General features: G+C 36.2%; 3 protein-coding genes and 1 long non-coding RNA gene across 4 annotated transcripts in view; all 4 read left to right on the forward strand.

Annotated features, from left to right (window-relative positions):
- The first annotated feature begins 897 nt into the window (after positions 1–897).
- LOC127419489 (homeobox protein Hox-C8a-like) lies at positions 898–5138 on the forward strand. Its single transcript, XM_051660913.1, has 2 exons — positions 898–1627; positions 2972–5138. The coding sequence occupies exons 1-2, from the start codon at positions 1192–1194 to the stop codon at positions 3286–3288; spliced, it is 753 nt and encodes a 250-aa protein (XP_051516873.1). The 5' UTR covers positions 898–1191; the 3' UTR covers positions 3289–5138.
- A 3703-nt stretch (positions 5139–8841) lies between these two features.
- LOC127419147 (uncharacterized) overlaps positions 8842–24517 on the forward strand; it is a 50525-nt gene continuing 34849 nt past the window's right edge. Inside the window, exon 1 of the long non-coding RNA XR_007893613.1 lies at positions 8842–9234. This is a non-coding gene — a long non-coding RNA (uncharacterized LOC127419147). The remainder of the gene's footprint in view (positions 9235–24517) is intronic.
- Positions 14929–17833, forward strand: LOC127419146 (homeobox protein Hox-C6a). The gene is made up of 2 exons (XM_051660309.1): positions 14929–16039; positions 16650–17833. Exons 1-2 carry the CDS (start codon positions 15637–15639, stop codon positions 16949–16951), a joined length of 705 nt encoding a protein of 234 aa, XP_051516269.1. The 5' UTR covers positions 14929–15636; the 3' UTR covers positions 16952–17833.
- LOC127419145 (homeobox protein Hox-C5a-like) lies at positions 18541–21776 on the forward strand. The gene is made up of 2 exons (XM_051660307.1): positions 18541–19675; positions 20557–21776. Exons 1-2 carry the CDS (start codon positions 19183–19185, stop codon positions 20769–20771), a joined length of 708 nt encoding a protein of 235 aa, XP_051516267.1. The 5' UTR covers positions 18541–19182; the 3' UTR covers positions 20772–21776.

Here is a 24517-nt window from a genome sequence, read left to right on the forward strand (position 1 = left end):
AATTGTCAAATAACGACACAAAACCATGTGCTCATATTTTGGGAAGGACTCTGAATGAGCCAAGTTGAAATAAACAACAAGCCATTAATATGTCTAGTGAAATAACGAGACATCGATTGTGAAATTTTATTGTGTCAGTGCGGCAGATTTACAACTTTTTAGTACGGTTTAGGAGGGCCAAGAGAGGCTTGCATGTTCAGCTTTCTCTCTCGCAATGCGTGTGTGTGTGTGTGTTGGCAGTATAATTCAGATAAACAAAGTGACCGTCAAAATTATCTGTCACAATTTTACATAATGATGATGATGATAATGATGATGATGATGATGATGATGATGATAATAATAATAATAATAATAATAATAATGTTAAATAATTGCCATTATTTTTGTATTTCACTGTTTTCTAATATTAGAGAATTACAACTGATATATCGGTGTCAGTCATCTTCATGATAATGCCTCAGATTTTGGCGCTGGACTGAGAAAAGTTTTAACTGTTACTCTTGGGTAACGTAGTTCCTGTGGGTTATGGCTCGACACACAACCTTATAAACCTATGAGACTGTACATGTAATGACCGGAGCGTATATAGTCTTTTTGAGATAAAATTATGCAAGCTATATCATATAAATGAAATAGCCGAGAAATGATTTTAAAGTGACCGTGGGACTAAAAAGCGTGAAGCTGCCATAACCTGCGGTTAAGTGCTGACAATCATTAAAACCCTCAATGTCTCATTTACTACGTGCAGCCGTTCTTATTCAATAAAAGACTGTAAACGGAGTTTGCCTCTGGAAAGATGAGGAGGCAAAGGGTGGGGTGTAGGGGACAAGGGGTGGTGGTGGAGGGGGCTTATTGTAGTGGGGGTGGTTGGGTGGGAGGCAAAAAAAAGTAAGAGCTTGTGACTGAGCTGTCGGAGCTAGCCAGATTTAACCTTAACACACATTCACTGTTCACGCCATGATTTGAGGCTGCAAAAGGAAAAGGCTGGCGATAGGAAGAGAGTGAGACTAAGCGAGGGGAGCTGAAGTGGGAGCTGCCTCAGATTGTCCGAAGGGGCAGCATTTCTCTATCTAGTTCCGGTTGCTCTGTCTGCGTTGCATGCCATTCGGAACGGCAACAATAGGTTGCCACCATTGAGAGAGGGGACTATTTTTCAAACAGACTGACTCTTTTTAATGCTAGATAAACATGAGCTCCTATTTTGTTAATCCACTTTTTTCCAAATACAAAGGCGGCGAAACACTAGAGCCAACTTACTACGATTGCAGGTTTCCACAGAGCGTTGCCCGAAGCCACACGCTTGTGTACGGACATGGAGCAGCTGCGCCGGGGTTTCAACACCCGTCGCATCACGTACAGGACTTTTTCCATCATGGAACCACGGGTATCTCCAACCCTGGTTATCAACAGAACCCATGTGCACTGGCATGTCACGGAGACGCAACGAAATTTTATGGATATGAAGCCCTTCCGAGGCAACCGCTTTATGGTACCCAGCAAGAGGCGAGCTTAGCGCAATACCCAGACTGTAAATCGTCCAATAGCACTAACCCTGGAGAAGGACAAGGCCACTTAAGTCAAAACTCCTCTCCGAGCCTCATGTTCCCATGGATGCGGCCTCACGGTTAGAATAATTACTATTTCACATTCTGTTCAATCAACTGTCATTTGTTTGTCTCTGTGTGACTGTGCGTCAGTGAGTTAAAGCCTTATTCTCATGTAGTGTAGAGTGTTTACCAACTGCATTAACCGAGATAGACACCGACCATTTTCATGTTGCAAAATGGTACTTAATAATGGCTGTAATATGCATGCTTCGCATTTGTTCACCTCACTAGACATTCACTGCTTATTTGTAAAACGATTGCAGAGGTTTTGGCTGTTGGCTACACTGTGTTGCGAGGGAGTTGTTCGTTAATGTCAAAATAAATGGAGGTTATCCGAACTCAGAGTGCCACAGTTTGAAATAACCACTTGCCTTGCCACATTTGTGACCATTAATGGGACATGATGTGATATTCGTGATTGTAATATGTAGTAGTATAATAGTAATAATAAAAGTAGGCTATAGCATGAAGGGGTCGACAGGTGACAGTCTTGCAATTCATTTATTTAAAGTGACGTTCTTCGACTGCTTACATTGGTCTACGTTTCCTTCCTGCTGACGCAAAACAAATATAAGAGAACATTTCTGAACGTCAGCTTTTAGTCTAAAACTCGTTAAATATTAGAATATAGCTTAATGATGATCAAATGATCTTCTAAAAGAAAATGCCTACTAACACTATCAAAAGTTAAAATTAGAAACTATCTCTTAAGGAACCTGAATGAAGACATGATGGTTTCCATCAATTTCTTTTGTTTGAGTGGCGGATACAATGAAGACCTCTACCTGTGTTTGTGTGTCTGTAACTGTGTCTGTGTGTGCGCGCACGGGCGCGTGCGTTACTGACATGAATTATAACTGCTGTCTAACCTCGAAGATAGAGACAACACATTTATGAGAGAAATCAAATTACATAGCATATATCTACCATTAAGAAAATCTTTGCATAGAAGCTTTTCAATTTTTTTATTTGACGGGATTAGCAATTATTAGCAAATGGCTGTCCAAGATTCATATTCATTCATATCAATATTTTCTGATGGCGGTGGCATTGGAGATAATATATAATAGACTATAAGGCATATTCTGGCACAAGACAATTCACTACATGTGTCTTCACTGTGCCTTGGCTTGAAGTGCGCGTGTGTGCGTGTGTGTGTGTGTGTGTGTTACGAGGATAAAAAATAAACAGCACAACAAACTGTTCATTCATTCTTTTTTTTACATTCAAACAGACATATCAATGGCAGCTTAGTACATAATACATCTAGATGTCATTATAATACACCAGAATATGTCAATGGAAAAAGAACGAAGCAGTAAAGGCATGTAAATGACAGATATTCTCGTTTCACTCCAAAGCTCCTGGGAGACGCAATGGAAGACAGACATACAGCCGTTACCAGACTCTTGAGCTGGAAAAAGAGTTCCTCTTCAACCCATACCTCACCCGCAAGCGCCGTATTGAGGTGTCCCACGCACTGAGCTTAACTGAACGGCAGGTGAAGATTTGGTTTCAGAATCGCCGAATGAAGTGGAAAAAAGAAAATAACAAAGACAAATTTCCGGGCCAGAGGGGAGAGACTGAGGCAGAGGCCGAAGAAGAAGGCAACGAAGACGGTGAGGTGGAGGAAGGAGAAGAAAAGGAAACGGAAGAGAAAGAGGAAAGCAAAGAGTGATTTTATGGTCTTTTTTATGGTTATATGGCAGATATTGAAGAGGTCTCGCGAATGGGCAATGAAACAGAAGACAAAAAGTGAGAAAATCCCCCTCCATACAAAAGTACCCTAAAACCTACCCAAAGAGGAAAAAAGCGCTTTTTTTAACCAACGCAAGAGGACTTTTACCATTAGCCAAAAGTTGATGTGTATTTGACAAATTACTCAAAGTGGTCGTCTACCAGAAACACAATAACCCATCATTTTATTTAGGGAAATGTAAGCAGCATGATTAGCGCTACAACTGCGTTTAATATTTATTCCATACTTGATATGTCTGGGGGATAAAAGTGACTAATTGTTACGAGATGCAACAACTTGAAATAATGAAATAATTATATCATCTTGTCAAAAAATGTTGGTCTTGTATATAAAATTAACATGCTGACATTGGAAAACATACTGACAGAAGAATAGACTGTTTATTCGGTGTAATATTATTTCAGAAATCAGAATATGGCAATATTGCATTAGTACCACTGTACTGAGAAAGGCGACGTCAAGTGTAGAAAATGCATTCTGTATTACACATACTTTATCGATTACTTAACTGTTCTTTGTTGTTCTGTGTCAGTAGGTGAGGTTACAATTTTTTTTTTTTTTGTTTGTTTGTTTGTTTTTAATCATTTTATTGGACTCACCAGAGATTGCAATCGTTTGAAAATCTCGAGAGAAGCTACCTAATCATGGGAAATTTGCAATATACATTTCTACCTAGATATTTCATAGACTCTTTTTTAGTGTATTAAATACATAATTAAGTTATGTAATTCAACCTTTAAACACTTACTATAATCAAGCTTTTTGAGGTCTTAGAAAGACACAATTTGCTCAAAGCCAATTTAACAATTCTAAGAGATTGTTTCACGGCACTACCTAAAACAAAGCCTTGCTGGCAAGAATGAATTGCTAATTTATTCTACATGCTATGGCGCTGCTTTGTTATAAATATTTAGACATTTCCCCCAACAACTTAAACTGCCTATAGAAATGCACATTCATGTGTAGATGATCAAACACATTAATTGCTACCCTACTTTATAAGGGAAAAAAGTCATTTTATCGTGCTAGTGTGATAGCGTAGATTTTGAATTGCACTGAGTATAATCTTCCTGTACGTCCTGTAATATCTTGCTGTTATCAATATGCTCGTTTTACTGGTGTTCCTCGTGTGAATATAAAAATTCGTGTGTCCTAGCCATTGTTGTTGAAATCAACAGAAGAATAAACAAGATGGCTAATTCTCTCACGTCTCATTTGTGCTTGATTCCACTTGTTGACAAAACATCGAAGTCGCAAAATATGTAAAACAGCTTCTTTCTCCAACATCCACAATGAGGAAGTTTAGATAGTAGGCCTATACTACAGATGTAAAAGAAAACTGTTTTTTGTTCGTTTGTTTGTTTGCTTGCTTAATAACATTACATGTCAAATAACACGAAAGCAGGGCTCTTATGGTATTGTTGAATAGACATTATTCCAAATCTGTGTGATGTCTGAAAAAGGCTAAATAAAATTTAAAGTACACCACTATGATCTGTTTTATAATTGAAAACGATGTTGGACGTGAATATATGTGCAAAGTGACAAAATTTGTCCTCACATCGTTAAAAGAAAGAAAAACTCAATCTCTGGAGCTCTGCATACAGCTAGGACAATTTTCTTTGTTGTCAATGTCATTAGAGATTTAATGGGTTGATTCTCTGACTTGATTCTCAGTGTGAAGGACAAGTATCGTTATCTGTCCAAGCTAAATTGTGTGGTAAATACCAAGTTATATATTGTGCAAATAAATTAATATCATGCTTTTATCTGTTGTTTCATTGTCAAGTATGTCGAATTTTACTATTAATTATGATGAGCACAGAAAATATATACTTTTTCTTAAAGATCTCAAGATATATGTTTATGAGTCTTTGCACCGGGATAACCAACCGATCCTACAACTATACCTTAACTATACCATCTGAAATTTTTGAACTGCTGCAGCAAAATAAATGAAAGTAAAAGCACAAATTAAATATATAACAATGACATGAAAATAAATAGGTTTGATTCCTACTGAAGTTTCCTCAAAGCAAAATAACAAAATAACAGAGGGAAACAAACCGTAGGCTATAAGCTATCTACGGACAGGTCACATGTTATGTACTCATAGCACGGCCTTGCTAGGAGACATCTTGACGATCTCCTTTGTCTGCACCTGTGCTGGTCTTCTATGAGAGAACTGAACGTCACTTGAAAGTAACCGAAATTGTGTACATGCATTAGAATATCCTCTTTTATACTGGCTAATTACAAAGAGATTTGTGAGTAAACCCATAACGAACACAAGGTATAATGTTTTGTCCAGCAAGCTGACCAAATTGTTGGCTAACAAAACTCACTGTCATTAACCTTCCCTTCCATGACCGAGGAATGTCTTATTTATATAGCCAACTATGTCTGTGCAAAAAGACATATATGGAAGACTTATTTAGAGTAAGAATAGATTTGTGCACTGAAGACGCCTTCTGAAGTATAGAAGAGCTACTATGTTTTCAATGTCATTGTCTTCCTTAATCAGAAACGACAAGATTCATGAGGAACATTTAGGTATTCAGCAGAAATTCTGAAATCAAATTAGTAACTAGCAACAGATATGTATAGAATGCATGCTTAAAATGTTTTGATGTACAAAAATAATATATGCTATCGCCGTGAAAATCGTAATGTGGCCGACCTTATGTGCGAGGGCTGAAAAGTGTTGTCTCCTTTACAACATGTAATAACAGGTCATAACAAGGGTCTAGTGCCTAATAAAGCAGTCGTAATTGATGGCATCAGAGCCAAATAAAAACATAAAAACAAATATAATCATAGAGATTAAGGGTGAACCGCATGTCAGAATTTAATTTCAATACCATGGAGAGTTACGGGGTATTATAGGCCACTTAAAAAGCAAACCTGAAACACCTAAGGAATTTCATGCTTTGTTATTTGCGGGAAAATACCAGATTCTTATCAATAGGAAAGAATATCAAGATTTGCCTACGTTTAGAATATCTTAAAACAACAGAAATGCTACGAATGCTTCAAAGTATACAAAAACATTAACGTAAAAAATACGGTGGTTTGCTGCCTACCTCCGAAAATGAATAAGACTCATTAAGCAAAGATTACTAAAATATTTTCTTACGTTTGCATTGAAACGAGGTTGTATTACTGATAATAAGGATTAACGTTTACATGTTTCACTTTCCCTTTTTGTGTGTGTGTGTGTGTGTATATGTGTGTGTGTGTGTGCGCGCGCGTGTGTGTGTGTGTGTGTGCGTGGTGATTCGTAGCTGATCCACTGTTTTAAAAATATATTTTTAGTTTAGGAATAAGCATTTTCAGGACGTTCTTATGGTAGTGACGATTGCAGTGGTCATTGTCCGTCTGCCTTGCCATTGTATATAGCACTGCTGTTACATTCCAAATTAGGCCTTTACTATACCTGCAGTAAACTTTATTGGTGGTGTAAACCCGGCAGTGTCGTATCCGGGCAGACGTTTTTGCCTTTTGATTTCCGTGCAGTGCAGACAAACTAGAACAAGTGACAAGGGAACCAACGTGGACCTGGGGATGCTTTCTTTTGTGTATGTATGCAAGTGTGCATGCATGCGTTTGTGAGATTTCTTTTTATTTTTTATCTTTATTTCTTGTTTAGAGTGAAGGATATAATATTTGTACAACGATTTGCATTCTGTTTGTGTTATCAGACTTTAGAAAAAGAAGAGTGCAATAGTTTTAATTAAAGAAAATACTTGAATGCTTTGTTTACTTTTTAAGTCTGTGAACCTTATCGATTATTTTTATGAAACGTCTTGTTGAATTGAGTTAGTCACAAAATCCTTGGTGTTATATTGTCTTGGTTGTTTAATAAATCCACATTTCATGTTTTGACTTATTAACTACAAATAAATATGCACAGACTTGTCTGAATACAATATATCTTGTATTGCACATAACTATTTGACGGATGTTTGAAATTAATTACATGCAGGTGTATTTTTTAATAATATCAGCTTCCAATAAATGTTTCAGATACCCCTCAATTAACCTGTCATAATCATATAACGAATTTCGTTAAAAGAAAACAAATGGCCAATAAGTGTGTTGATAAATAGCGTTAGTTCGTTAATAATAATGTAAACGTTAAACAAAATGAGCATGTTTCATCTATACTTGCATCATAATACTACACTAGAGTGCACACTTAAAACACTTACGCACACTTACGAACTCTTACATTTTTACACATGGTAGACTTGGACATGTATAAAATAGCATACTAATTGAATCAATTGTTTCAACCGAATTACATTTTTACACTTCTGATCAACATAATCTGATAAAGCTATGCTGAGAGGGGACTTCATTTTAGAGAAGAGACGTGACTTAGCTTTGCACTGATATTATTTGTTGTGTAGCCTAATTGAGATATTTGAGCAGCCAAAAAGGAGTCGGACAGATCTTTACGGTTGTTTTTTTATTTATTTTTTATTTTTTTATTTAAATGGTTGTTTAAAAATGTAGCATAAATAAATACATTAAAAAAAGAAAGACTTGCATTACTAAGCGACCATTGGGTTCACCCTTTAATTTGCTTGTTTACAGAAACACTTGTAAATGATAAATTCATCAAAATGTAACTATTATGACTTTTAAAGAGATAAGGTTCTGACAAAGTGAACGCATGAGTCCTGTCTCTGTGATAATTATGCTTTTATTTTTTTCTTGCAAATGCTTAATGGTTGACAGGATAAAGAGATTAGCCTATTTTATCGTATAGGATTGAGGACTATCTTTATCCCAAAGATTCTGAGTTTAGTATAACGTGTTCTATGATGGTTTTATAAAGTATAATGAGTTATGTGATGTACTTCGAAAGGCTGCAGACATAGGCTCAACCAGCTTGTGTTGTCTGTGAGCAACAAGGCCAAACAATACCTCTAAATTGTCAGATGGGGTAAATATGAAAATGGCCCTATGACTAAAATTAGCTTACCGGTACTTGCTGTATTAGATAGGATGTTTAATGTTGAATATTTGTCCTATTATGCGTTTTAGGCACACAAAACAGTGGGTATTCCCCTTTTTGTCTGATGAGTAAAAAATAGGGTTTGCCAGTAATAGACAGACACCCAAAAACACTTTTTCATTATAGGCTACTCATAGTTTTACCCAGTAGCATATACGTTTACTGTATTTATTAATCTTGGGTAATTATTAAAATTGGACTAATAAACAAGTTGACATCAACTCAAAGCAGTGAAAAAAAAAAAAAAACGAATAAGAAAATGGAAAAGGCGATCTTTGAGAGAGGGTGAAACGCAACACATTCCTAGTTGTTTAGAGGGGGAAATTTACAGCTAAGTAATAAAAGTTTACGACTGAATACACGCGGCCATTGGTTGCGTCAAACCACGTGGTACTCACTCTATGAACATGAACTTTGTGCTGTTGTCTTTCCCTGAATCTCACCATCTATCGACTAGCGAGCTGGCGGTAGTGTTGAAATGATCTAGACTACTAGACGTTTCTCCCGTTTTCCTTTTACTCACGATCTCAGGCGGATGTTAAAACGCTCTGTAACACCATCTTGTCTCGTCTGCTTCGTCACTAGTAATGACTGAATGTCCTCAGACGTCGCCGCCTCCCCAATCCTCTTTCTATCTATCTGTTCCCCTAGAGGAAAAACGCAGCAGTGATAGCTGAAGTGCACGCAGTTAGAGCACGTAGGCTAAATATCATTTTGTCTCCTCGAAAGATACCAATTTTCAATGTTGCGGGAGAATGGGACATAGATCCTATTGCAGTGCCATATCATCTGTCTGCTGCTACACCGCCAAACGCGCGTCACACAGACAACATAGAACGCTGGTAAGTAAATGATTCTACGTTGCTTATTGGCTTGTAACAAACGTGCACTTACACAACATGGAGATTTGATATTAAGCAAGATATTTGAGTTGACATAGGATATAGTTGGTGGCATGTAACCTATGGAACCATTTGCGCTGGCTTTTCCCAAATACTTAATTGATTGTGAACACACAACCCCTCATTTACGAGTGACTTGTGCTGTTGCTTTCTGGTCCTACTGTTGATTGTATTATTTGTCTCAACGACAATGAGTTGATGATTTTTAAGAAGACGCAAGAGAAATTATGTCCTTACGGGTGTGGTTTGGCGTTATTGAGCTTATTTTTAAATGGTTGAAAACATGCTTTCACAGGTTCTGTTTACGATTGTGATTATTGTGATTATATTATATTATTATCAATGAGACTGTACAATTGCGTTGATAAATATTAGGCCTTTCACCAAAGACAATACTAAACCCATATTAGGTGACTATGCCGTGCACTCATTCTGTCTTATGTCGTAGAGGAATGTAGATTAATTTTAGTCTCAGTCCTGATTATTTATTAAATAATAATAATAATAATAATAATAATAATATATATATATATATATATATATAGACATTTGACATATGAATAAGTTCATAATTTTAAGATAAATCTTAATGTCATTTTATTGTAAGAGTCCATTTTCACTTTACATGTAGGCTAAGTATTTTCAGAAGGGTAAAGCGTGTTACGTAAACGCTCTGGATGTATCTCAGTGTCACACACACACACACACACACACACACACACACACACACACACACACACACACACACACACACACACACATACTATTGTCCAACGCTGTAATTTCATGAGGACGAAATCAAACAACACTGCCACCTTGTGCCCGCTCCATATACAAGTCATTATACGGAGCCTAAAGGGAGAGCTACTGGTCACATAAATCTTAATTTTCATCAAGAAATGTTCCTGACATTTACTGGTGTAGTTATATAAGTCTCTTTAATAGAAATAAAATTAGGTTCTTCAATAGGACATCATGATAATATTATAATATTACATCTAAAATCATAAACGACATCAAAATGAGGTAAAAACATTGCTTCACCAGCAATCATAAACTTATATAAAAATATACAAAAAAACATCTTGAACCAGAATAATTTTATTATTTGTGTGTATATGGTGGTTTACACCCAGTATTAATAGGCTATAAGCAAAAAACAAAAAACAAAAACAAACAAACAAACAAACATTCATTTCAAAACACTAATACAAAAACAGCACAGCACAAGGTATATTGCCATATGTCATGATAACAGAGACAATAATAACAAACAAGCTTTTAAAATCTAGCCAGGCAACTTGTTTTGTTCTTATTGTGTAGCATGTTAGTAAAGTCCGTTGAAACTGTCCGCTGTTCAAAAAAAACGAGAGCTGCGACCTTCCGTTATGGGCCTCTTGAAGTCCATGCTTGAGGCTGTTATGGGGGGAAACAGAAGAAAAAACTGTCAATAATAAAACCAATTTTTATGCACATGAAACTTTCGCTGGTAAACACATGAATGTGTCAATGGATTTGTTAGAAACATCGTTTTATTTTGTTTTGGTATTACTTCTATTTTGTTTGTGAAATGACGAGTAGGCCTACGTGTTCTGAGCAGGATGATTTTTAAAGATATTGAAAAAGAAGAAAAAAACAAAAACAAAAACAAACAAACAAAAAAAAAACTATTTAGAGCCAGGTCTGTGAAAACACATTTCATAACGCACGAAATGGATTCATTGAGGCAGAATGCTCGCATGTGGCTTGTCGATGTGTGTGTACAGTTTTGAAAGAAATTTGTACCAAGAAGTGAAGAAATAGCAACCAACCTTCCTTTGGGGACATTTTGGGACGTCCTCATTTATTCATACTATATATATATATATATATATATATATAAACATACATACATATATATATTACAAAAACGTTTATTGTTTATTAGATTTTGGGTGTGGTTTAGTCTATAGTTTATATAAACAGCTTTATATAAAAAACTATAGAAGTCCTTGGCATGTCCCCATTTAGACGTGTGTGTGGGCAGATTTAAGTGGTTTATGAGGACATTTTTTTAGGTTACAAACTGGTCATTACAAGGGTATTATGCTATAAATGTGGTTTATGAGGAGATGTCTAGTGTCCCCATAATTCAAATCACTTAAAAAACGTTAACTAAACGATGTTTTATTGAAAATGTAAAAATGCAGAAAGTTTTTTGTGAGGGTTAGGTTTAGGGGTAGGGGTAGGATTAGGGGATAGAATCTATAGATCGTACAGTATAAAAATCATTATGTATTTGGAGAGTCATCATAATGATAGCTGCACCAACATGTGTGTGTGTGTGTGTGTGTGTGTGTGTGTGTGAGAGAGAGAGAGAGAGAGAGAGAGAGAGAGAGAGGAGGGGAGGTTGTTTTCACGACATAGAGTCTACTGTCTGTGAGTCTACTCTTTGCCACCGATAATAACTTGGGGAAGCTTTTGTTTGGCATCAGAATTGAGCCAATTTAAGTAATCCATGTCTCTGCGCCTGTAAGGTGCCTAAGATTGATTCATTTGTGTATTACAGTTATTCTTAATGCTAATAACAACGTTCTAAAAAGTTGATGAAATTGTCACATGTATTACCATCTGACTATCTTTTGCGTAAATTTTGAGCCAATCTTGTGTCTGCCACTGCTATTTAATTTTAATAATAGAAGGCATAATTCAGAGTTGACATGAAAATGAAAACAAATTCCAGGCGAACTTTCAATTCCAAACATTTCCTTACATGAACCGCAGGGCAATGTGAATTCGCTCCACTTCAAATCATCTTATTCATGGAGGTCATTACACGGCCACATAATTTCACTGAATTATCTTGTGCTAGTTAAAAAGCATAATGCTCCTTCGGGTTCGTGTGTTGCTGTAAGTGCTTAGCTGCATATGAGATCTCTGTTACAGCTGTCATGCTACTATTAAGGATTTTGTTTTTGCATAGATACATCGACAACGATGACAGGCTTGGAAAGTTGGGTTTTGAATAACAAGCTAATGTACTCAGCGGAGGAATTTGCAATTGTGAAAAGCCTTAACAAAAAATAGGCCAATGATAACATTCATTTAACTCTGGAGTATGGGCAGACTAGGCCATTATCAATCGCAGTTAGGATGTGCATTGCTTCTTGCTGCTGTTGTTGTTGTTGTTTCCCCAGATAATGATATCACACATAGTAAATTACACATTGGAAGTAAGATTTTGACGCATTTCTGTGTGTGTATAGTTTCGTCAAGGGTAAATAGAATACAGGCCAAACGGGATGTCTATTTATTGCCTCTTCAAACGCTAAAACACAACCATGTGATTTGTCTTAAGGGCTGCAATAAAACACTTAAAGCTCTTTCTCTCCAGTCACATCAGCATACCAACTGCAGACTGAGTGTGATATGTTTTACTCACTACTTCATTCACAAGACTGATACCGTAAAATAGATCACAATATTAAATATATCACCATCAAACGCTTTCAGTTCAAAGCCGTTGGAGTAATACGATTGAACATCAAAGAGTCAGACAAGCATAGACACAACATACACTTAATATCTGATCTCTCAATTCGGTCAAACAACGTGTTGAACGATATAAATGTTAGAAGCAATTGCATGCAGTAAGAATTGATAATGCATTTCTGATCAGCTTTTAAATTCGTACCTTCCTGAACCAAATTTTTTTTTGTATTATTCAGTTTCGTCTCGCTTATTTAATAATAAAATAATTTGCATAATTTAAAAGATAATGATAGCTGTGAAAAATGTACACGTAAATTTCAAACTGGTAACTGTTCAGTTTTCACAATCTAATATAGCCAATGATTGACAGGATAACACGCTCGCTTTTCCCGCAAGAAATATTTGTATTACTGTTATCTGTTATTTAGATTTGCTTCTCTCCACAGCATGGTGTATTATTGTAAATGTATTAATAGTAATAGCCATGTTATTGTTTACGTCCTCATAAACAGGCTATTATACATTTATTGTATACTTCAGCGGACTGTAATGTTTTTTTTTTTATTTTTATTTTTTATTTTTTTATTTTATTTTTTTATATAGCAACCCGGTAAAAACAACAACAACAACAAAAAAAACCTTCGTTATAATAATAATAATAATAATATTTTTGTTGTTAGAAAAATTTGTCAATGAATAAACATAATAAAATAATGTTCAGTAGTCCTAAACTGATGAAAATCACTTTCCTTAATGTTTATAGAAATAGAGTAAAATTTTAAATTTACCAATAGAGTTAAATTTTGTGGATCTGATTTTTGTCCAAAATATTACAACCTATCAAAAAGATTTTAAGTACATTTTTGATATTGATTAATACCGGCTTTTAGTTACTTTAAGGCTGCAATATAGGATAGGATAGGCTACAATATTTCTTTATATCCTAGTCAATCGATAAGCAGATTAGCTTGTTTTATAGCTGTTAAATGCCCTTTCTACCTGTCAGGCTGGAAGTAAATTTTGCTATTTTGTCAATCTCTTGTTTTGCGGACCTCTTTCTAAACCACTGTTCTTAGCCTCACACTTTCTGTCATATGGCCTGCATTAAGGTCATGGAGCATACCCTAAACCATTCGGTTAAAACCATCCCCTTTTCCACCACTGATTCCATCTATAATATATGTATATAAACGGACCATATAGCTATAATATAGCTTCAAGCATTAAAATAAAGCATTAGTTGTATTTGTATTGTTCAACAGTAAAGCCATCGTTGATAAATATGGTCCCAAAAATTCGTAAAAATTCTTTATGAAAATATTAATGTAGAGAGAGTACTTTACTTTTGCAAATTTGTCTCATAGAAATGTTTTTATATATATATATATATATATATTCGTTCTGCATCGTTCCTCAAAAGTTACATGCTAAAAAATGAGCAGCTTTCTATCCACAAGATAAGAGACTCCCTGCACAGCCCCCATACATTCAAAGGGGTAATTGCCTCAGAGCTGGAAATCCTCAGCTGGTTTTGTGACTTTTATTGCACCAAGGCGCGTTTGACGCATTCTTTTAGTATGATGCCCCTTCCCCCCTCCTTCCTCAGGTTCTTTTTACCACTGAAATTATCAATACATTACAAATGGAGAAAGGAAAGGCACAGACGTTTCCCCTTCAACGCCAGAAAGCTCGAGGAAATTAGAGAAAGAAAGAAAAAAAAAAAAAAAAAACAAACATCAGGGAGATTTCTGAATAACAAAAAATATAGTCTAGTCCTTCGTCACAGTGAAACACACTGATTGACATCGAAGCTGTGAGGATGTCTATGAAAATAATAATACATGTGTATCAGCACATTAAGTTTCATTTATTTAATGCGGAGTAGGAAAAATGAAATGGAGGGTAAACAAAATCTGCGTTGAAAACATGTAAACTGCGGCAATAGCTGCAATTAGGTTCTTGGTCATAATCTTTTTTTATATACTTTTATTATTTGTCATAATATTATTAATATGTTAACATTATACATACATACATATATATATATATATATATATATATATATATATATATATATATATATATATATATATATATGTGTGTGTGTGTGTGTGTGTGTGTGTGTGTGATGTTAACATTTTAGTTATAACAGGCGCAACACGCTTAAAATAAAGTTATTACGCCATGAAGGTAGAAATATAGCCTACTAATCATTAGAATAGTCATATTGTTATATTTAAGGTATACATGTGCACAGTTTGGTTTACGTCACAAGCAATAAGCAACTACAAAAATCATTCGGGTAATTGATAGATTACATTTAGCTCATTGTAAAACGCATCAGCACTTCCTCAAACAGCCTCAAATACTTCCAGAATCACTTTCACAATACAAGTACACAGGCTTTAATAACATGATTCTATGAGAACAGGTTGTTTATACCAGCACATATAAGCTTACTCACTAATGAATGCACAAAAAAGACAGTGTGAATGTGATTCTGTCTGTGTGTGTGAGTGTGTATTTATTTCAACATTATCAACTGAAGCCACGGGGATAAGAAGCTTCAAGCTCGATATTCCTCCGTACACAGCGCATTCAATTGGCTGAAAGTGGTCAGGTGACGCTGTCATATTGTCCTTCCATGAGCCAAGCCTTGGCTATAACACTTGGTTTGCGCGTCTTAACCGGAGACTGGAAATTAATATTATTGAAATCCTTCTGAAGTTCATTTGAAAGCGAGTTAGGAAAGCAGGCGGGAGACGTATGTGACAGGAGGAAACAGAACCCAAAGCACAACGAAAGAGAGTGTAAGATTGAGAAAGGAAATAAGATAGGAGGGTGAGTTGATGAGAGGGCGATAGGGAAGGTATGAATTCGTATTTCGCGAACCCGTCGCTCTCTTGCCATTTATCTGGTGGGCAAGAGGTTTTGCCCAATATGCCCCTCAACACGACCACATATGATTCAGTCAGACATTTTTCTTCTTATGGCACTACGGTAACGCAAAACCGGATTTATGCGTCCCCTTTCTATTCACCTCAAGATAACGTTGTGTTTGGATCAAGTCGAGGACCGTACGAGTATGGATCTAACGTGTTTCTCCAAGATAAGGATGTGCTTCCCAGTTGCAGGCAAACTGGTATGGGACTCAGTGCGCAAAGCCACGTTGCCCAGGAGTACAACCTGGAACAAGCTCGTGCAGGAGCCCAAGAACAGAAAGGGAACAACATTCAGATCTACCCATGGATGCAGCGTATGAACTCGCACAGCGGTGAGTTTTTACTGCGATTTGGGACACATCCTGGTGGAATGGGTCTGTTTTACGATACGTCCTATCAACAGAGTAGCTACATTTTATGGCCTCATAAAACCACTACTAAATCATCAGACTATAAAAGCCCCCTTTTTCAGAGAGGGGAATCCCATTTGGCTAACCTCCTTTAATCCTCGAGTGCCAAAATTATTTTAAAAACTTGTTCCTTAAGTGTGGGTGAATTAGAACAATATACAACAAAAAATGCATTTATATTCTGCCCCTGTCTTTTAAATCACCATTTAATTAAAAATGTAACAGCAAACCTTTCTGATGTACTGTTTAATAACACGTGGTAACAAAAGTAATAAAGGGATTTGGAAGAAATGTTACAGAAAATTGAAAAACAATTTCGCGTTGCTTTGTTACTGTGGATGGAATATGGGTCAAATGCTGCGAAATGCAGTCTTTTGTCAAAATGTTATGTCAGTAACCTTATAAATTTCATATAACATCTATAATTCTCTTCGTGCCTCCACCAGGATTCCCACCATGTATTTTATAGCATTTGATTAAGATTTTATTTGAGTGTAAATTGTATTTATTTATCTTATTTTTCCTCACACAGGAGTTGGGTACGGGTCAGACAGAAGAAGAGGTCGCCAGATTTACTCCAGATACCAAACATTGGAATTGGAAAAAGAATTTCACTTCAATCGGTATTTAACCAGACGCAGACGTATCGAGATCGCCAACGCTCTATGCCTAACCGAGCGTCAAATCAAAATCTGGTTCCAGAACCGGCGCATGAAATGGAAGAAAGAGACTAATCTAACTTCTACTGTACCGGGGACCGAATCAACGGGTGCTTCTCATGAGACCGAAAAGGAGACCGAGGAGGAGACAGAGGAAGCTAAAAAAAAAGATTAGAATATACCTTTTCTCGTTCTCGAAAGCCTGTTAACTGCAACGTAACTACCTACACTCTGAAAATTGCAAATATTAATGCATGGACCGTATACTCTGCTATTCTTTCGACCGTCCCCTCCTCCTCCGACTTCCACACCATTTTATTACCACCACGCCAATAAAATATACACACGTAGAAACAAACGGAGAAATTGAGTAGCACATGCACCATTATGCAATTCACTATCCTTTGAATACAAAATAGCTCTTTTTTGGCTGTGTGGTAAATGTCACAGATGATCTATATGTGTGGTTGACAGCTCTAGTATTAAAATGTTGCCAATGGGCTAGTAGAAAATTACTCAGACATATATTCAAAATTGATAAGTAAGCTAAATTTCCCCTTTCCCCAACTATCAGAGCCTCCAAACAGAGCTCCCTAAGCATTCCAGAAGTGAAGGAAACTTGTTATGTGCACATTCTGTGTTTTTGTCCACACGTATTTGTACAATGATACAAACACTGACGGGATGAACTATACTACCTAACTCATTGATGCATTATATTTTCTTTTTCTTTTTTCTTTTTTATTTTGTCTTCTTAATATTGCCTTTGCCTCCTCAGTGTTTTGATGTTCAAAATGCCGCTGTACTGGCACATTAACTATTGAAAAAACGTAAAAAATACATTTCATCATACTTGTAGCTGTATGCATATAGCCTACAATTGTCTTAAAGTGAGAATCAAAACCATATGAAATCAAACATATTCCTTGGTACACAACTATATTGTTTGTGTAAACGGTGTATTATTTAATAAAATTAATGAAAGAAAAACAGCTGTATTGTCCTGATGTTGACTCCACTTTTAAGTTCTGCTGGAATTAACCAAATAAAAATGTGTCATCATACACTTGTTTGTTTTGAAGATCATTTTATTTACGAACTTTTATTGATTGATTGATTTTATTTAATTTTTTAAATGTTTGGAGCAATTCAACAACGGCCAGTTGGTCCAATCCACGTTTGTATCGGAATTTGGATTATCCTTTAATTGTACGCCATATTCCAATCATAGACGTCAAATAACTTGGATGGAATATTGCAACATAATTATTGTAAATATGCTTCATTACTGTCTATTACAACGTCTGTTACGACGTTTCAATCAAGAAATAAAAAATAACCACTTCATGCCACAGCGGCAATGCTTTGCTGGCGAAAAAAAACCCTTCTGTGTTGCTTTATATCAAGTAATATAACGCTGAATCAGTTTTCCGCGTTATTAATTATAAATTTGTGATGCCACTATAAACAAATGCTCTGGTTGCAATATTTGGAGGGCCCTTAAGGAAGGAAGGCTGGATGGCTGGGTGGCTGGATGGCTGGATGGATAGATGGATAGATAGACAGATAGATAGATAGATAGATAGATAGATAGATAGATAGATAGATAGATAGATAGATAGATAGATAGACAGATAGATATAGTCTATTAGTTTTCCAAATGTGGACGTCCCAAAATGTCTCCTAAGGGAGGTTTTTGTCCGATTTGGCAAACATCTGGGTACAAAATTGTCCCCAAACTATAAGTCAGTGCACACACACACACACACACACACACACACACACACACACACACACACAATAACAACCCAAGAGAATTTACTGATAGTACTAAGAAAAAGCGTAGTCCTGTGTTTGCCAGATACGTAACTGTTAGTCGTATCCATATTGTTCATTTTATCATGTCATTTGAATTGTCATAACATTGGATAGCATCTTATATTCTTTACCATGTCTAAGTGTGCGCGCGTTGGTGATATGCGAATCCGCTTTGTCCAGTATTAAACGCCAGATGACGCTCTTGTCTAACGGTCTCGCCCTTTTTAGCCCAGATCCTTGGATGATTTCCATACCGAGAAGTTATCGGTCACGTTTCTCTGTCTATCAATAATCTCCTGGGGATCAAGCCAATTTATGACTGGCCAACAGTTGCACGTGATTCTATTTAAACATCCCATATTTGGGCATTATACGTCGTATCAAGAAAAAAGAAAAAAAAAAAAAAAAATTCCTCCACTTATAAACCCTGCTCTTTTTTTGGACAAACCTGGTCCCCAAGAAATACAAATAAAACACAATAAACAAATAAAACTCCCAAACAACTTATGAATACTTTATTAGCTGATTCAGGCTCTGTTGTGCCGTAGCTAGTGACTTTTGTGATTCGTTGGTTATTTTGTTTTGGAAATGAGTGCATACGTTGCAAAGTCTTTTTCTAAGCAAACGCAAGACACCTCCTCTTGTAGAATGCACACTTTTGGCAACTATGGATCACTCTCTGAGTTCCACCAGTCCAATTACGCGTACGAAGGGCTTGATCTCAGCGGATCCTTCACTTCTCAAATCCCCTCTAATTCTTTTAAACGGGAGGCGATAAATACAACCGACCGTGCAAGGACCAGTGCAGCAATTCAGCGACCACAGTCCTGTTTGGCTCTGGACTCTCGTAGCTTTGTAGGCACTCGCGGGTACAGCCCCCTCAGTCACGGACTGTTGAGCCAAAAAGCCGAAGGGAATATGGAAGTTATGGAGAAGCCCAGCGGCAAGAGCCTCACAGGCGATATCAAAATGGAGACTACTTCGGCGATAAAGCAACAAACCAATTCAACTCAGTCTCAGCGTCAGAACCAGTCGCAGCCGCAGATATATCCGTGGATGACAAAACTACACATAAGCCACGGTAACGTTGTTTAATGTATGTTTTAGAAGAAAGGAAAACTGCACGCACCTCATCATCCTCGTCATTACATCCACTTCCTACCCTGTTTTTGTCGCTCCATACTTTCCTCTTGAGTTTTATAGGCCAAACGCAGGAAATAATAAAACCAGTGGCCGTAAATTTTATGACAAAGGCATCTATTGCTCGTAAACCTGTCCTGCTACTGTGAAGAGGTGATTTCCGTTAAATTTATGGAGATATAATTGCTTAAGAAAAGCAAAAATGAGAAAACATGTAATGTACGTATTATTTCTTGTTGTAAGAATTAAAGGGAGTTTGTATGTCACTCAGATGAAACGGGATTTCAGCTGAATTGTTGTAGGCTACATATCAGTGGTTTTGCTCAGAATGACTCTATAGAGAAAGAAAGACTATTCTAATCATTTATGTTTCAATTAATAAACCTGTAAAGTTGCTAAGAACATATTGCATTATTATTTTTAAAAAGTGGAGCGAAATTATTCTAGTAATGTCAATTTTCATTCTCAAATTAGTTCTGAGTCTAAGTTCTGAGTCATATTTTTTAAGCTCTTACAATTTTGGGTCAGGACATGAAGGGAAGTTCGTGGCCCTCTCACATTTATGATTATGTTTCATTACTTTTCAGTTATTTTTGTGCATGACACTTCTGATTTTAAAGAAAATAAATAAACATTAGCGCCATACCACCTGCCCACTGTTTTCATTTTAAATTTCATATTGTATGTGGTATCCATATTTCATTTAATGGATTTTGGTGTCAACTTCATTAATGAATACGAACTTAATTTGATATTAATATGCATGATGACGGCAGTCGATAAAAGTATAGGTAATCCAATATCTTTCTGATGCCACCTCAGAATCTGACGGTAAAAGGTCACGAACCAGTTACACCCGCTACCAGACTCTGGAGTTGGAGAAAGAGTTCCATTTCAACCGATACCTCACACGCCGCAGACGTATCGAGATTGCCAATAACCTCTGCTTGAACGAGCGACAAATTAAAATTTGGTTCCAGAACCGTCGCATGAAGTGGAAGAAGGACTCAAAGTTGAAAGTGAAAGGAGGACCATAAATAATGTGTTGTACGGCTTCAACAACCTGAAAATAATGTCAAGGATCATTTTTACTGAAATAAACGATTTAAAATTGAGTTTCCTGTTCTACCATAGTTGATAATGTATTTCATGTGTCTACAATATGTAGTTATGTGCATATACCCACATTTGCCATATTTATTGATAGTGTCCCATCCCAAGAGAGCAGGAGGTGCTTATTTGAATAATGTATGATCTAAAACTTTACTTGAATGTGCTTTGCTAAAATCGGTTGTACCTATAGCCTTTACATATACCAAGGTCTGCATATAATTACGATGACTTAAATGTGTGTGCAAATAATGTGGTCTTTAAGCTTGAACATTGATCAATCTGCTGACTGTATTTTGCATTTTGATGTGACTTGTCTTTTATTAATTGTGCTGTCTGTCGTAAATACATGAACTATTATATCCACACAAGGAGGGTAAACCGCACATAGTGCTAATAAGGTCAACAACTACAGTGTCATATTAATGGCTATTATTATCATCCGTAAGCCAGGAGTCTGTTCAAATACTGTACAATCAGAATATTTACTATTTTATTGTAAGTGATTCGATTTGGCTAATTTTAAAGTAGGTAGCATGCCTTTTGTTAGACTCGACAGTAGTCTACATAGGTCAGCTTATTGATACATCTTTAACCAAACATGCTATACGGCCCATAGGCCTGCTGTACTTTTGTGTGAATCGGAGTTGTTTTTTGTAATTAGGCTACAAATCCTGTTTTCATGTTATTACAACCGTTTGTTTGTCGAAATTTCTCTGGTACGCCACATTAATAAGCTTCCAGTCCTTAATCAATTATTCACTCTAAATGCCTAAAAACGTCAATACAGTGGCAAAATATCGCCCATTTTCGTTAGCTCAGGCTTAAAAGCCATCTGTGTCCAAGAAAACAATGTAACATTGTAAATAAACCTGTTGAAACTTAAGATTGTTAACCTTATTTTGTTTGTTAAAACAAAAGTTAAATTGTGTCTGTCGTTTAATAAATGCTAACACTTTTTGTTTTGTGTTTAATGCCTATTTTCTTATGCAGAGTTGAAAAAAGAAAGAAAAGAAAACGTGCTGTGCAGTACAATAAATGATATGATATTGATAAATATTCGTGTATTCAGCTGAGAGGACCAGCCTTCATGTCTATACTTCCTGTGATGAGGCATGGTTGAGCTTTAACACTCTGGTCACTTATTTACAGTAGCCCTAGACGGAGGCACATAAAACTTTATGACCCCAATAAACTTTTACAGCGCTTCCTCTCACCCATCAGACACTGACACTGTTTCCTTTTTCACAAACTGGAGGAAGTTTACACAAACATTTCAAAGTGACGTTTTGGTATAAAACCCCAAACAAGGGATTGGTTTGCAAATGTAATCAAGTATTCCACGCCCTAAATCAGGAATTAATGAATTAATTGTTAGACTTTTTTTAATGGTTACCCCAATTTCCCACACGGGATCAATAAAATATCTATCTATCTATCTATCTATCTATCTATCTATCTATCTATCTATCTATCTATCTATCTGTCTGTCTGTCTGTCTGTCTGTCTGTCTGTCTGTCTGTCTGCCTGCTTTGTGGGATATCTCTGTAAGACAGTCTACAACGTCATTGTTTTGCATCATCAAGGACACAATGAGTGAATTACCAACCATCTCTGCTATTACATTATGGTTGAAATATATAATTTAGACCAAGCTACGATGCAGGTGAAACAGAGGACACAACAAGAGCGTTGTCTTGGTGTACAAACTGCTAATTTCCGACTAGCATGTTGTATGCGAGGGAAATCTTTCGCGATACACACACACACACACACACACACACACACACACACACACACACATATATATATATATATATATATATATATATATATATATATATATATATATATATATACTGTATATCTTACCTCACAGCCCTTGCGATGTTTTTTATAGTGGTACCGGTCATTGTACTATCCATGTTTCTGAGGTTTATGGATGTTGCAATTAAATAAAAACTAAACTGAAAAATAAAACGGTCAGCTATTCCATTTATACTACTGTTCCAAATGTGCTTTCATTTTAGAATTGTCTCACTCACCTATATTGGAGATTCATTGTATATTCCCATGCTTCTTTGAATTTCTACGCTCGCTGTCTTGACCGTTAGGGGCACTTTGAGAGTTACTGTGACTACTATGTTGCTTTTTACACAAACCCCTCTATTTTATCCCGTTAGCCACGAATTTAGAAGTTTTAAGGGTTATTTATGCCAATTGCCCAAAGCAGGACCAGTGAGTGGTGCAGGGAGAGCACGTGGGGTCATTAAAGTGGGTTTTATGGCCTGCAAGACCTGACAAACCCTTTATATATTTACATCATATATAATGTTAACTGTCCGTAATCGCAGCTGTTGGCTAGTCTTATCTCAGAGAGAACGGCTTAGAGCCTGTTAGTGTGGGTTTCTCGCGCCTGGGTCTGTAGACAGCTAAAGTCCGACTCTCCAAAATGGATCCCAGGTGGTTGCAGTAAGTAAATAATCTTGTTTTCCCATTCTTAATTAAATATGTACTTTCCTTCATAACACCCTCGGGAATTAATTAATGATGTAATTCAATAGTTCTTTGAGAAATTGTTTGAAGTGGTGACCTCTTCTTTTCAATATTAACTTTGCCTTTTGTTCACTGGAGGCATTAGACTCTACGTTTAAATATTTGCATATTGGTAAAATTACTGTCAATATGAAGTTTATATGAAATTACTGTTTATTCTGAATATAATGACTCTACTATATATATATATATATATATATATATATATATATATATATATATATATATATATATATATGCATCTTGATTGAAGGTGAAGATTTGCATGCCTCAGGGGGAAAAGGTTGAAGTGCTTTACCTTGTATCGCAATTTTTATGCACTGAAAGTTTTGTATGCTAGGATCACAGAATGTGCTCTTATCAAAATAACCAACTTTTGAACGATGAAAATGGTTTACTTTGTTCCTAGGATGTGCATGTTGTGGTGAGAGTGAAAATGAATGACTGCGAGAGGCTAAGCGATGTTGTATTGGTTTCAAGATGAGAGCATAGATCTTTAGATCGGACATAATGTGGGGTCATGTGCAGGGCAGAGAAGATGTGGTGTTGTGTGGTGGGGTCATGAACAGTTCAGTATGGATAATGAGACAGTCACATGATTAACCAAACAAAAAAGATACATAACTATTATTTACTATTTATAAACAATTGATATGCTGAATCGTGTATGGTTGATTAAATGGCTCTAAATGGTTTAAAGTCATTGGATGAGAAAATATTTTTTATACAAAGCATATGACATTTTTTGATCACAGTTATTTGTCGGCTTTCAACACTGGACATTCAGGTGTGTTTTTTTTTTTTTTTTTTTTTTATACAGTTGAGGCTCCGCTTAACCATTATAATCATGGTATGATAAGTTTAAGTCATATCTTACTTTATGAATGGCTTAGAAACAGAATAAGTTAGACTGCTCTGAATGTTCCTGAATGTTCTCTGTAATTTGCGAATGAGGCAGAGGTTGGCTGAGCTGGAACTCCACTGCCATACAGCTGTTACTATTTTGTGGAGGCCTGGGAAATATTATGAGAACCAATGCATAAAGTAATGCGGGCCCTTTTGCTGTGCAAACATTATGCAGGTGCACAAAAATAAATCTCTTCTCAGTAATATTGGT

Source organism: Myxocyprinus asiaticus, chromosome 28, assembly GCF_019703515.2.
Source record: "Myxocyprinus asiaticus isolate MX2 ecotype Aquarium Trade chromosome 28, UBuf_Myxa_2, whole genome shotgun sequence".
Taxonomy (NCBI): Eukaryota; Metazoa; Chordata; class Actinopteri; order Cypriniformes; family Catostomidae; genus Myxocyprinus; species Myxocyprinus asiaticus.